We start from the raw sequence: 14,044 nt of genomic DNA on the forward strand, positions 1-14,044 counted from the left end.
TTAATACTTCTTAAATTCGTTGCCCATAACGGCATTATGTTGCCTAACAAATTATTTTAAGCACAGTCCTTAAATATATAATTTTGATTAAATCTCCTGAGTCAAGGTTTGAAATATAAACAACATTATACCTTCAGATACATCCCAAATACGCTATGCATATCTCGTAGCGGTTTCCGGAAGCTCTGACCGACAGCATTTCCCCGAATGACCAGGAGATGGCAACTGAGTTGCGTGAGTGCGGCGGGTGTCGCATGGGACCCACCTTCTAGGTTGCCCTCTGAGTAAAAGTAGTACTCTCACAGTTCACTAGCCGTCGTCGATCAGTTTAAAGTTAAGACTATACTTTCAGGGATCATTTCTATAGTCGTTGACTTGAGGAATGTTTTTCTAAAGTGATTGGTCTCGCGGACTACGATGATGAGCGAAGATATTCCTTCCTGAGCGTGAAGCGGGCTTTGAATTGTGATTTTTTTATCACATGTTCTTTGCCATTGATGAACGTTCGCTACTTCTTAATGGAGTAATGATGGAGGGAATATGTTCAGAGTAGCTCTTGACTCTTGGTGAAAATAATTATGATATTCTTTGGAAGGACTTTGACATGAGTGTTACCTGGGTTGTCCAGTCATTCTTAAAATATTTCTTCCTGACAGCGATATATTGCTCTTCAAACAATGTGAAGTACGGACCAATATTATATCTTATTGATTGAATCTTGTTAGTAAAGGTTTGAAGCTTAACTATATTATACCGCCAGATACAGCCCGAATACGCTATGCATATCTCGTTGAGATTTCCGGAAGCTCTTACTGACAACATTTCGCATATTGACCAAGAGATGGCAACAGAGTTACGTGAGTGCGGCGGGTGTCGCATGGGACATAACATTCATTTTGGTCTCATATGCTCCACTACAAACATAATTAAATATCCTTGTTTATTACAAATACATATTTTGCGTGTATGTAGTATGTGTTTGTTTGGATGTGCAGCCCGTTACCAAATTGCGGTCCGCAGACCAATGTTTTATCATTATGATGATGATGGGAGGAGATATTCCTTCCTGAGCGTGAAGTTGGCATAGAACTTTGATTACTATCATGTGTCCTATGCCATTGATGATCGTTCACTGCTTCACAATGGAGCATTGATGTAAATAATCTGTTCAGAGCAGCTCGTGCCATTTGGTGACGATACAGAAACATTGGATTTTACGTTTGTGATGTGTTTCATCGTTCGTTGTAGTCATTGGCGTAATAGTTGTAAATAAGTCAACTGTTTCAGTTCATCATATAGAAATGTCCGTGCCACCTGCGTCTCACCCCTGGGTAGGGGGTGAGTGAGTTTGAAACAAAACTAACATGTACTCACCCTGACGTTGTGGATTGTGTGCGATTTATTTTGGTATTTCTGGCAAAAATGGTACAGTTGTAACGAACGAATGGGAATAACAGATGAGCAAGATGAATCAGTGTAATGGTTGGCAACCGGTTAAAAACTCGGAGTTTATTATATCGTAGATGTCTCTCATGAGTTTCCGTTATTTAAAGAGTAAATAATTGATATTAACCATTTAAGAAGCTCCGCTTTCGCAGAGCATCAAAAAATTGGATTAGACTCTTGTTGTTCCTCCCCACGGAAATCTTTAGTAAAAGGCGAAAGATTTATACGATTTGAAGAGAAACAAGAGTGAACTGCAGTTGCTTCGATGAAGCGGGCTTTACGATCGCCCGTCGTATCTTTTTAACAGCCGGTTTCATACAAACGTGCCACCCATCAATTTCTAATATAAATGAGAGCCCTTTATATGTGCTATGCTTCATTGGTCTCACCTTTCAACCTAGCTAGGCAATTTAAACGGTGTTCATAAATGAGAAAGCTGCAGCATAAAAATAGATCTTTAATAGCTTCCTTGTGGCTATCGTTTGCGCAAAGGATTGTGGGTAGCCGATAGAACACTCTGCCAATTGGCCTCGTCTCCGAATCACTTGATGACGTCTGGAGCATTTTTTTTCTTTATAGCGCGCCGCCTATCGACTGGGCGACAGTCTGGTGTAACGTGAATATGATGCTGGATAGTGGGAGTCGCTGAATACGGCAACAACACTGGTCCAAAATACACACATAATGCCTGCCCAATTAGCGTTACAGTACCGTAAAATAAATCAATAAATAAATAACATGTTAAATGATAATTTTTTACGCTGACATCGAGACTTTGGAACATGTTTCCCACTGCATATGCACCAAATAGTTTTGGGAGCCGTTTTAAATTTGGATATCTGAGAAGGATCACGAGTCACCCCAATTGGAGTAAAGAGACATGAAATATGGGACAGTGATACGAAATAGGGAAAGGGTAATGAACAATAATTTGAAATAAAATCAACATTTTAGTATGATATTTAGGAGACTTCAAACCAAACAGGCCATCAAAAATAATAAATAAGACAGTATGCTGATTTTATTTTCCGAATATACCTTTCCTATTGCTGTTGATATTGTAACAATGCACAATTTTTGTATGTTGCTTGTGTGCACTGCTCAGTATGTAATTGTCATGTTTTATGGAAAATATGATTAGATGCTGGTTTTGCTTAAGAAAGAAAATAAAACTTCTGTACGTGTGATGGTATTCTCAGACAATTCTAATTTGGCTGTGTCAACTGTTGATTTTAAGACAGACAGACAGACAGATAGATAGATAGATAGATAGATAGATAGATAGATAGATAGATAGTAGCCTAGTGTGGTTAGCTGAAGTTTAAAGTACTTTTCTACTGGAGGTGATGTTCTGAAATTTTGCATGTCAGTCTTTATGTTTTCGAATGCCTCCTATGGAATGTACAGAAGCGCCTTTGCGTGTTTTTTTTCTAGTGTGATTGCCGAAGTTAGCGATCAAAGATTAGCGCCCTCCATTTTGCGCATGCTCGACTCACATCATGCAGGAGTCAGATCGTGTATTTACGACGGCTGCACGTGCACGAACGCTAATGTCCGCCAGATGATGCTATTGATTTAATGATGTTCCTTCACCCACGACTCAACTATTTTGAACTCGTGACCAGTCGAAAACAATAAATAAACAAGCCCGTACTATTTAGCTTTTTATACTTAATCATTTCTAATTGACCTAAAATACGTTATGTCATCTTGCTATTACAGTCACGTATTGTGACAGGCAAACGATTAACTGCTCCTCCATCAGATGACAATAAGGTACAATAAACTTATTCATCCACATCTTGCCATTCATACAATAGTGTCTCAGATTAAAATGTTAGCATATTTGTTATGTCAAATATATATTCCTTCACGTTTATCCGTACTCAAGAGGTCATTCTCAGGTTCACTAATGATGGTGACCTCTGCCCAAAGGAATATATCCAAACGTTTTTGTATTGGTTGCGCTTGGCCACTTGTTGCTAGGCAGAAATCACAGTTTCGATCATAACTGCACAATTGGCCGATGAAAAAAAAAAAAAACTAAACCACGCCTACCAGGCTGAACGACAAACTCGGCTAACGGCTCTCTGGCCAGAAAACCGGAAGTCAGACTCCTATAAAGTACAATACACAAATAATACTCCAAGAAAAATGTAATAATAAACAAATATACTAAACGTTGTCAATCAAGTCGATGCAATACACGTAAACGTCGTCAAAGGACAACAAGTTGCGTTAGCGGATAAGATGCAACAGACGGAAGTCGCCGCGAGATATCCCAAACAAGTGGCAGCTGACAGCCACGCTCGCGCTCTGTGACGTAAACACGTCACTGATGGCGGCTTGCACACTAGCTCGCTCACGAACACACCGACATACACACACTCGCCGGCGGACGGAGCAAAGTCACCGTTGGCCCAACACCTGCTCAACTCAACGCGAACCTTCCCGACTGGGACCGGTAGCAGTCGAACGCTAGTTTCGTAGCATGTGGGACGGGACGGGACCGGCGCGGCGACCAGAAGTGGAGTGAAGCGGGCCGCCTCGGGCTGACGAGCCCGCCGCATGTTGAGCCAGCAAGTTGACGGACAGAAAAGTGGCGTCGAGGAGGAAAAGAAGAAGGAAAGCCGGGCTCGGAATTAAGATCACTTCGTGGAATCTTCGTTCGTGCAATTATGAAATTTGCCGAGCACCTTTCGTCCCACATCACTCCAGAGTGGAGAAAACAGTACCTTCAATATGAGGTAACGTTGATTTATTGTATTTATTTATTGGCTGAGATTACTCTTGACCCCCCAAACGTAATATTTATGTCCATTTTGTTTAAGAGGCAGTTACCAACAGAAACAAAAGTCAAGTCTTTTGTTCTATATGCGATAAAGAAGCCCCTTTTAATGGAAGGCTAATTGACTTAAAATTTCGGTTTATTACTGTTGCTTTGCAACATTAATTAATTTAATGACACTTCAAATTAAGAGTATTAATGAATGGTCTTTAACTTAAATGATTTATGGGCTTGCACTGTGCAATATGAATAATTAATAAAGTTTTCAGCTTTTTGTGTTATCTAAAAAAATATATGTAATATTACTGGCGCAAATAAAATTTAAAACTCACTGTTTTTCCCCGTGAATGTTTAGTTTTAGTATTATAGTCATTTATACATTTTTTCCCTGTTCACAAAATATTAGAAATTGTGGATTAAAAAAAAATCCACACCTCCTTTTGCCTTTGTTTGTACTGAGCAATATTGATATTTCTACAAAGGCTGTTTCAGTGACTCAAAAAGCTTCGGTCTGGTCTCTTTTGTTTGTACACATGGTCTTTGTCGTATGTTGTATTTTTATTTTATTTGGTGCCCCTTGCTTCTTGCTGGCTCTGCGTTAATCGCATTGGTGCAAACGTGCAGTGACAGCGCCATTCCATTTAACTCTATGAATTATAGACAAAGACCTCACTCACCTCTGTCCGCCTCAGTGGCCTACAGGAAAATCTTTTTTACGCTCGTTTTATTTTAGAAACACCAGCCTATCATTGAGGTACATAATTGCTTACAGCCAATAGTTGTATCAGCGTCTAATTGTGAATATTGTATAGTCACTGAGTGACTGTAGGATGTCTTAGCGACACTTGAACAGGTGTGAAAAATGTGTGGTACTTTATGTGTCGAACACACTAGGATAAAAACATAACTATTTGGTCATGATTATAGAATGTACCAATCTGATGTGGGCTCTCTGTAATATAATTGTCATCTGTAGAGTGAGGCAATGGACAAATGTGTGGTCGTACAGCCATTTTACACTCTCGCTCTCCATCTTGCCACACGCATGAGACTGATGGCGATGGATAGATTCACAATCAGTTTTTTTAAATGCTTCACAATTAAATCATGTCCAATACATCCTTCAATATGACTTATTACAAATTATATTTATAAATATAATATATGTATAAAATCGATGATCCATCACTTATATGTAATATGGACTCAGAAATTTGTGCGCATTTATTCCAGACATCATAGTCACTATGATAATCTGTCATTGAGTTACGTAGAAAAGTCACAGCCGTTTACCTTGGTCCATAGATTGGGCATATCTATTATAAATTCCGATTGCAAGAATATGAGCAGGGCACCTCAAACCATGTTCATCGTAATATGCTACAAAAGCAATCCAACATCTTCCATGCAGGAAACAAACAATGCAAAAAAAATTTGGATCGTATATTAATGTCTCCAATCTCCACATATTGCTCAAAATGTGTCATTGTCCGCATGCCTTGCAGTCCACATGCTTGCTGTGACCTATGCAGTGACTCATTATTCCAGCACAAGTCATTTTAACCGTAAGACTGGTTCCTCCATTTAAATCATCAGTGGCACATTCAGCACTTTGTGCAGAAGTCGTTCTGCATTGACACAGGCTGATTTAAAGTCACTTTTACGTCTTCCTTTATGTGCCAGTCGGATTAATTAACCTCCGACCCAGTTTTCAATCGCCGCCTCACTATTGTGTCTATTCAGACTGACCATTGTGTCCCCAATGCACATAAGAAGGCTGCAGCAAAATGTGTCTTCCCGGAAATATCCCCGTTTTAGTAAGCGCGGCAGCGCATCTGAACACAAAGGCGTTGACAAGTCGATCGAGTGATGGCCTAATTAGGTGTGCGTCCTGTGGCATTTTAGCTATGAACCTATATGCTGAAAATGTGTTTGGTATGTAATGGATGGTCCGCATGCAAAGGCCACTCTGTCGGAACACAGATGCATGTACAAAGTCAGGCCGATATTTAGATTTAGTTTTCTTGCTTTTAATTGGGAACAAAAAAGTTTATGTCTCTATATTTTGTAAGATTCTTTCTTTATTTATTTAAGTTAACTGGTGCTAGCTGTGGTGTATGACTTAAAAAACATTTGCTGTTGTTCTTCTGCCTTCCAATTGTACACATAAAAAGTATTTGTTTAAAAAAAAAAAAAAAAGAATTTTTTGTTAACTTTACCTGGAGTAAATTCCGGAATTTTAGTCCAATTGTCATCAGAAACGTCTGATAAGTGATTGTTGTTTTGAACGGACCTCCTGTATTTGTGTAGTGTATCTGAGTGTGTGCGTGCGCGTGGGCGAAGGCCACTTATGCATTTACCTCTGCAGTCTAATGACACGTATGCTTTTCTATAATGGCGATGATGATGATGAGGAGGAAGAGGTGGAGGAGGAGGAGGAGGAGAAGTAGAGTGGATGTGAAGTCTCCCATTTCCAAGTCGAACTGGAAGAGTGATGATATTTGGATTTCAAACAGGTGCTTGTGTGAGTCCAGTTTGTGCATTGTAGCAATGAACATAAGTAAGTTGCATATAAAACGTACGTTAAATATATTTTATACTTCTGCGCATGTGTAATTTTTTTTTTTTTTTAATTTTTTTTTTTGGGGGCGCGTAAGAACAATATGAACATGATGTAGACAACAGGCATCGGCAAGGCAACCGCTGAGAACGCCCCCCCTACCCCACCTTCGCAAGCACCCTCCCTCCTTGCATCCTCACCTAGTCGTTCCTCCCCCAATGGGAGGACATCTGCTCCCAGTCCGCCCCCCCCTCCTTTTTCACCATCCTCACTGACTTATTGGCAGGGATCTACTCAGGTTCAGGATCACTTGAATGAGTCTTTTGGAGCTGTCGAACTCTTGAGGCAAACGGTCTCGTCTCCTCAAGCATGACCTCGAAACATCCAAGAGGCTTTCTATTACAATTCACTACTAAAATCATAGAGGAGAGGATAAATAGAAATGTTTGCTATTTCACTGATGGGAGACGGTAGTGTGTTGCACTTTCACAAGCATAAGCATGTACGTCGTCATGTCCAGTAGCGGCAAGTATGCATTACAGTCATTTGGAGCCATGGCCCCATTAGACGTGGATTAGTTATTGTCTACACGTTTCAACACTGATTACTGGCAGGCCTGCAGTTTTATCCCAATTCCCCAAAGGGCTCACTCCCCTCTTCCTATTTCCTATCAATGCCATCACCATAGCAATGCCTCCTTCTTAATGAACACCTGACTGCATTTGAATCTCTTATTTTCCTCCGATTAGTATTGGGAGCGTGTTAAGCTGCACTGGTGAATTGTTGGTTGGTGTGGTCGGCATTCAACACAACTTTCCGGCCAACAATCCAAGCTGCCATGAACGCACAACACCCTCAGTGACTCAGTCTGCTGTCTTGATGTCAAAATCAGCACCTGGACTCTGAGCGCTCAGATAACCTGATTAGGCAGTTCAGGCACATTTTCACTATCAAATAATTTCACAACGAGTTATTCTATCAATTATTCAAATGATCAGATCTTTTTTCTTTTTTGCATTGAAGTCCAAATGACTGTAGTGTATATTAACCAATTATTGTTGTTTGTTTGGTATTGTTTAGTGATTAAAAAAACAACAATAAGTCCAATTTGAGATATTGCTGTTCAAATCACAAACCTTTTTGAAAATGATTCACTTACTGGTCCGGTCAGTTTTCAAAAGTAAAAGCAGATGTTTGTAAATGTCTTTTTTTTTTTTGACTAAACACAAAATATTATCAGTCTGCTTTTTATGAAGGACTAAAAACATCAGAGAATAATTACTGTTGAGAGGCTTTGGATAATTATTTACTCGATTATTAAAATAGTTGTCGATTAATTGACACCTAGTTTTCACGAAGACTGTTGATTTGTTCGACATTTGCGTGCACTATGAATGTGAAAGTTGAAGAGCCTGACATTTTTCAATCTGCTGAGATGATTTAGCTGCAAACACATCCTCATTATTAAGAAACATGATCCAGTCGCAGTTGTCTGATTGCCGCTGATCTTTTGAAACGAGCCACCATCAATTATATGCACTTTCATTCATCCATTATCTTTGACGATCAGTCTTCCTGCTGGGAAGCACTTCATTCATTTGCAGCAGCTGATCTGTCTCTTCAGTGTTTGCCAAATCTGCTTCAAGATTATTACTTTTGGTAAGACATTAGCACATAACAAAATACGGATGTCAGGGGGAAACCAAGTATTTATAGCCAAACTAGTAACATCTAGTTTTCATTTGTAGCCACTGGTTTTGAAACTCCCTCATATGATAATGTAAACATTCCACACGGAGGAGGAAGGGGGCAAGACAAAAGAGACTGATGCCGTTTTGCTCTATGTATTGTCTATTAAAAAAAAAAAAGAAAAACATGGTGCCAGCGAGCCCTAGTTAGCCCCAAGGACAAAATACAGTAAGTTGTCCACGAGTGTGTTCTAAAAATAGCTCAGGATGCCGTTTTGCTCTATGCGTTGTCTTGGAAAAAAATGGCTTCAGCTAGTACTTGTTAGCCCCAAGGGCAACATACAGTAAGTAGTCCACAAGTGTGTTCTAAAAATAGCTCACCAGTGTTGGGACATTGTGACTTACTAAGAAGCATTATTACGATTATTACGTGCAATGCACGAGGCTTACATGACATTATAATCTGTTATTATGTTTCTTGAGTCAGTGTCTGCAGTCAGTTGAAGATCTGACTTTTTATTTCTTTTCATCATTAGGCATTCAAGGATATGCTGTATGCAGCCCAGGACCAAGCCCCGTCTACAGAAGGTAAGAGGATTCCCTGGAGTAAACACACACTGTGCACAGTCCCCCCTGTTTTGACAGTTTAGGGATCCCCAAAATAAACCTCCTTAGGTTCGCTAAAGATGGTGCCAATTGCCACTAACATGCTGCAGGCTCAAGCAACCTGAGGCCTCCCTAATAATCACCGTATCTTTATTTTAGTGCAAAAGTAAGTTTCATACATGGCGCAGTTGACAAAAAAGTATCTCGAGATAACGGCCAGCAAACTTGAGTGTTACGTCCTGCTAAATATCACAATAGAGTGCTAAAACTGCCAGTGCTTGTCAGAGCTAAAATGTCTAAAATTAATATTTGCCACTGTACTGACAGAATGTAAAGCATTTGTTTTAATTTGAGGTCGGTCTGTGCCTTGCGATTGGCTGGCGACCAGTTCTGGGTGTACCCTGCCTCATGCCCAAAGTTAGCTGGGATAAAGGCTCCACTCCAGCACGCACGCTAGCGACCCTTTTGGGGATAAGCGGTGCTAAGCATTGCATGGATTGAGTTCACGTTCTTTAAATTCAGATGGGAGACTTTGAGATGTGGTCACTCCTCGTGTGCAGTTCCAGCTCAGCAACATGTAAATATGAAGTTACACAATGAATGACTGTGGCGGAGTCGTCTGTTTGTGTCTGCAAGCTTTGACACTTGACACATTAGCGCTGTCTTTATTTTAAAGCAGCTGGCGGGGCCATTAACTGCTTAGGTGGTTTTGAATTACATTCGCCAGCCTGTTTCAGGCTGAGATTTCTCCATTGAAGGACTCCGCAATCATGGGTCAAAGTTACGAATGTAACGGTTCGATTCCATTTTCTGTTCCCGATTTCGATTAGATTTTTTTTTAAATCGCTGCCATGCTTGTCTCTGTGCACTCGTGTGGTGCTGCAACTATCCATAAGCATATAACAAATATGCATTGATGTTTGGTGCATTTTAAATGGGACCAATAACTATATACTATGCTGAGTTGCATTAATACTACCTATAAATACAAAAATAAATATTTGGAAGTATATTTCACTTTTCTTGGGCATGTAGAAGGGATTGAAATAAATGTAAAAAAAAAATAATAATAAAGCAAAATTAATTAAATGCACTGTGCTAAAGAAAACCAAAATAACCATTTCAAGTGATTTTTAATTCTGTTTTTATTTAACCTAAATACAAAACCTTTTTTTGCTCGCATAATATATTCTACACATTCAACATGTGGTATGTGCCTGAATCAAAAAAATCTAATGAAATGAAACATTTAAAGATTCGGAGGAACATATATATCTTTAGCCCTTTTTATATTCTAATGAACTTGGTATATTGTGTTTTATTGTTAGCTTTTCTTGTTAATTGTACCAAATGGGTCGTGTTGTTACTTTGAGCCTCAGATTTCCTAGTTTAGAAATGCGATATGGTGCATGGTCGGCGTGCGAGTGACCGCGCATGAGCTATTGCGGTTCCATGTCAACCATGAGTATGCAAAAACTGTTTTGTTTTTTAATAAACGGGAGTTTTGCAGACTTAGTTGTAGATGCTCGTTTATCGCCGCTGTGTTGCTAAAGGTTAGGGTAAGATATATTTGTGATGTCTCTTCTACCACTCTTGTTATTAACTTGAACCAAGCACGTTTTATTTAACATATAACATATTTATATTGTTCTTGAAGACAATATTGCACAAAACATGTTCTGCTTTTATACGCTGGACACAATTTGTGAAACGTGATTAAAGTTGAATCAGAGCAAATTGTATTTGAAAAGAATGATATTGGCCAGCAGCGAGCAGTAATCGGATGAAATAGACAAATACAATTGAAGTCACTTTTATGATACAGTAGAACCCCGAAAGCCGTTTTTGGGACACCAGTCCCCTTTATATAGCCTTTATGCTGCAGGAACTGTGCCGGCAACTTTTTAAGTATGTCGTAGTTGAGCAAAATGAACCCTTTGACACTTCCTACATGAATGTCTCACGAGGCAAGATAACATCTCCGTTTGCTATTTGCAAACTGGATATAAGTAACATTTTTTTTTTTTCGACAAGGCACTGTATACTCATCACTTTAACTGATTATATTACACACAAAAGCAAGCAACATTTCAATAGGGATTTGTTTGCGACGTGTTTGTGCAAGATTAAACGTTCCCCTCCTCTTGAAGCACATTAATCACTCAGTAATTAAGCGAGCGTGTTGCAAACGGACACAGACAAACGCATGCACATCAGTGCGTCTGTAATTCTGCCGTTTGACCCTCTCGCCCCTCGTTAAGATCATGTTGGCCTCGTCCCTTTATTGCCTTTTTGTTCCATTGAAATGAATACACAAATAAAGGCAGGAACAGCTGCTTGGAGCTCTGGTTTGGTTTCTCCTCTTGGAAACGGTTCCAGTGAGTTCCACCTCAGTTTAATTCAATTAGCCTCGCTGACTATTTCCGAGCTGAGAGCAATAGCGCTGCATAATTAAAACCCGTCTTTAACTGGAATCTGTGTGTGACTACATTTGCCGCACATGCCATAAATTTTATTTGATTTTTTTACTATTCTTCGAAGTGGCCCCCTCGCTCTCATCAGCCATTTGTTATGCCGCTCTACAGACGCCTGCTAAGTGAAGATTTGCTTTGCTTTGCACACATCCACATGTTGTCCGTGATGGTGACGAGTTGATCAGAATGAAGGACACGCCTTTTGATTCGCAGCGAGTGAATAAGTCGGGCCGAGCAAACACCAAATTGTAACGAGTGTGGGAAGTCGAAAGTGGGAGTTGTGAACCTCTCTGTCTTTTCACTGCTCTCTTGTGGCTCTTCTGTCAACAATATTCCTGCAGGGCTTTTCATGCTTTATGCAGTCAAATCAATAATGCTATAAAAGAGTGAGGCCATGGGTAAAAATAGGATGCTGATTATTGCTGTGTGTATGCAGCTATTATTTGGCTTCATCATTTTTAGACCGCGCCTGTAAATTTGATATTATCTTGCATGTTACGTCTCTCACCACCGAGTAATTAGACTAACTGCACAGTCGCATTTTTATGTGTGAGTATGGCGCAAAATTTGTCTTTGGTTGCTTGTTTTCAGCCATAACATACCTTATCCATTCATTCAGAATATAATTTGTGAGGTAAGAGAATATGTTTGAGGATTAGGGCTGTCTCAAACTACAAAATCTTTTTAGAATCGATCATCCTATTGTTTGAATGTCTGTGTTGTCCACTGTTCTTGTACCTTTTATCTTGCAACCACAGTTGTTGCTCGCCTGCCATTTTGTCTCCTGTTGTTGATCAAAATAATGAGAAGCTAGTTTAAGGCTAATTGGTATTCTGAAGGCATATGTGACGAGATATCTGTTCTTACTGTCGCAGTGGCACTCTTTGAGGCTTATCTTGCCTCCCCGTGTAAAATGCAATGCATATTCCTCCATTTGGCACATGGCGTGGAATGTTTTTGTGTTATATTTTTTTCAACTGTGTGGCATAAAGACAGACATTTGTGGACAGTTGGCCGTATGAGGTGAGACAGCTTGGAAACACAGGCTGCCAGTTAAGCAGACAGACAGGTTTGCTTACTCAGCAAGACAGTTTCAGAGCAGCCTCTGATGGCATTCACACTTCCCAATGATAATTGTTAGCTTTGGTACATTTCCTCAACGTCCTGGTGAACGTTGCGCAATAAGATGATGTGATGAGCCGCAACTCTTCAATACACTCCAGAGAATGACGATATTCAGTGCTGTCTATTAAGCTTGTTTGTCTTTTGCAGGCTAGCTTCAACTGTACCAGAGCAGGTTTAGGTGCCACCGTAGAGCAACACGGGAGGGAGGGGTGCTTGTTTGATGCAGCTGTCTCTTTGATGAGGCTTCTATGACTATTGAAGAGGAGGCGGGCATGAGAGGGTCAGGGTCAATGCAAGCCTGGGATTGCTCTTCCAAGGTCAGCTACTAATCGAATGGAGGTAATCAACGATAAAAGGCTGATAGATAATTGGTCAAAAAGCCGTCAGATTGTTTCTGTCTGATGTGACAATTACGCACGGAACGTTAAAGTAAGGAATGGAGCAAAAACAATGTAGAGAAATGCTACATGATTCTCATAGCTTGTCAATGACCATCCAGGCAAAGAAAGGGATCGACCAAGAGTGGGAAAGAGATGCTTCAGGCATCAGACAGACAGACAGAGTGAGTGAGTGAGTGGGTGGGAGGTCCCTGGGCTCATCTCCAATGCATGTTGCCCTGCATTAGCACTACAGCCATTCTGCTTGAGAAGGAAAGGGAACCTTCACAGTTTTATATCCATCCAGCAATCCATTATTCATCAGTGAATTAGATCTCGCCTGAATGAAGTGGCGGAGGAGAACCGAGGAGATCGGGTGGGAGGGGGTGTTTGGAGATCCATGTTGGCTTCCACCTCTCCGACGTAGTAAATGGAGGCTTTGAAAACTTGTATGTTTTCAAGATGAAGGCGTTTGTCAGGAACCGGGGAAACATTTGCACTTGTGTGCAAGCAAAGTTGACAAAAAGCAGAGTCAAAATAGGCGATGAAGGGAAGATGTGGTGGCACGTTGTGACGCCGTTGCTGTATTTTAGAGATCAGATTGTTAAAGAGCGGTCGAGCTCGGAAGGTCAAGATCATGCCTCTCATCTTTTTATATGGCTCGCCCATATGATGATTGCGTCTTGTGTACATTTCCATCTCAGCCTTGCTTATGACCTCCTGGCCTCCTTATGAGCATTTCACCATAGACAAAGATTAAATCCGAATGTACGAGACAAACACTCATTTTTCTTCATAACCAATCCTTGGCTCAAATGAAAAGTAAAATCCTGTAAAGCTTGAAAAAAACAGCAGGTATAAATAAATCTAAACTGGCTTTTTGCCAGGTGCAAACTGAAGCATGGACGGCACGTGAATGCAAGAACTCACTGCTGCAGACTCGGGCTGCGGTTTTCTCAGGGTCCCTTAAGGGCTGAGTG

At 40.3% G+C, this 14,044-nt stretch overlaps 1 protein-coding gene, 2 non-coding genes and 1 pseudogene across 3 annotated transcripts in view; 3 read left to right on the forward strand and 1 right to left on the reverse strand.

The window, feature by feature from the left end:
• The first annotated feature begins 336 nt into the window (after positions 1-336).
• On the forward strand, positions 337-554 carry LOC148324382 (small nucleolar RNA U3). Its single transcript, XR_015846417.1, has one exon. It is a non-coding gene; the product is annotated as a small nucleolar RNA U3 (small nucleolar RNA).
• A 393-nt stretch (positions 555-947) lies between these two features.
• Positions 948-1,174, forward strand: LOC148324383 (small nucleolar RNA U3; annotated as a pseudogene).
• A 408-nt stretch (positions 1,175-1,582) lies between these two features.
• Positions 1,583-1,696, reverse strand: LOC148324384 (U5 spliceosomal RNA). Its single transcript, XR_015846409.1, has one exon. It is a non-coding gene; the product is annotated as a U5 spliceosomal RNA (small nuclear RNA).
• Positions 1,697-3,736: 2,040 nt separating this feature from the next.
• xpr1a (xenotropic and polytropic retrovirus receptor 1a) overlaps positions 3,737-14,044 on the forward strand; it is a 51,719-nt gene continuing 41,411 nt past the window's right edge. The window contains exons 1-2 of the mRNA XM_088313836.1: positions 3,737-4,193; positions 9,019-9,070. Of these exons, the coding sequence (XP_088169962.1) occupies positions 4,125-4,193; positions 9,019-9,070 (121 nt within the window). The 5' untranslated portion in view covers positions 3,737-4,124. The remainder of the gene's footprint in view (positions 4,194-9,018; positions 9,071-14,044) is intronic.

This window comes from Idiotropiscis lumnitzeri, chromosome 13, assembly GCF_059441095.1.
Source record: "Idiotropiscis lumnitzeri isolate Australia: NSW breed Sydney's pygmy pipehorse chromosome 13, RoL_Ilum_1.0, whole genome shotgun sequence".
NCBI lineage: Eukaryota > Metazoa > Chordata > Actinopteri > Syngnathiformes > Syngnathidae > Idiotropiscis > Idiotropiscis lumnitzeri.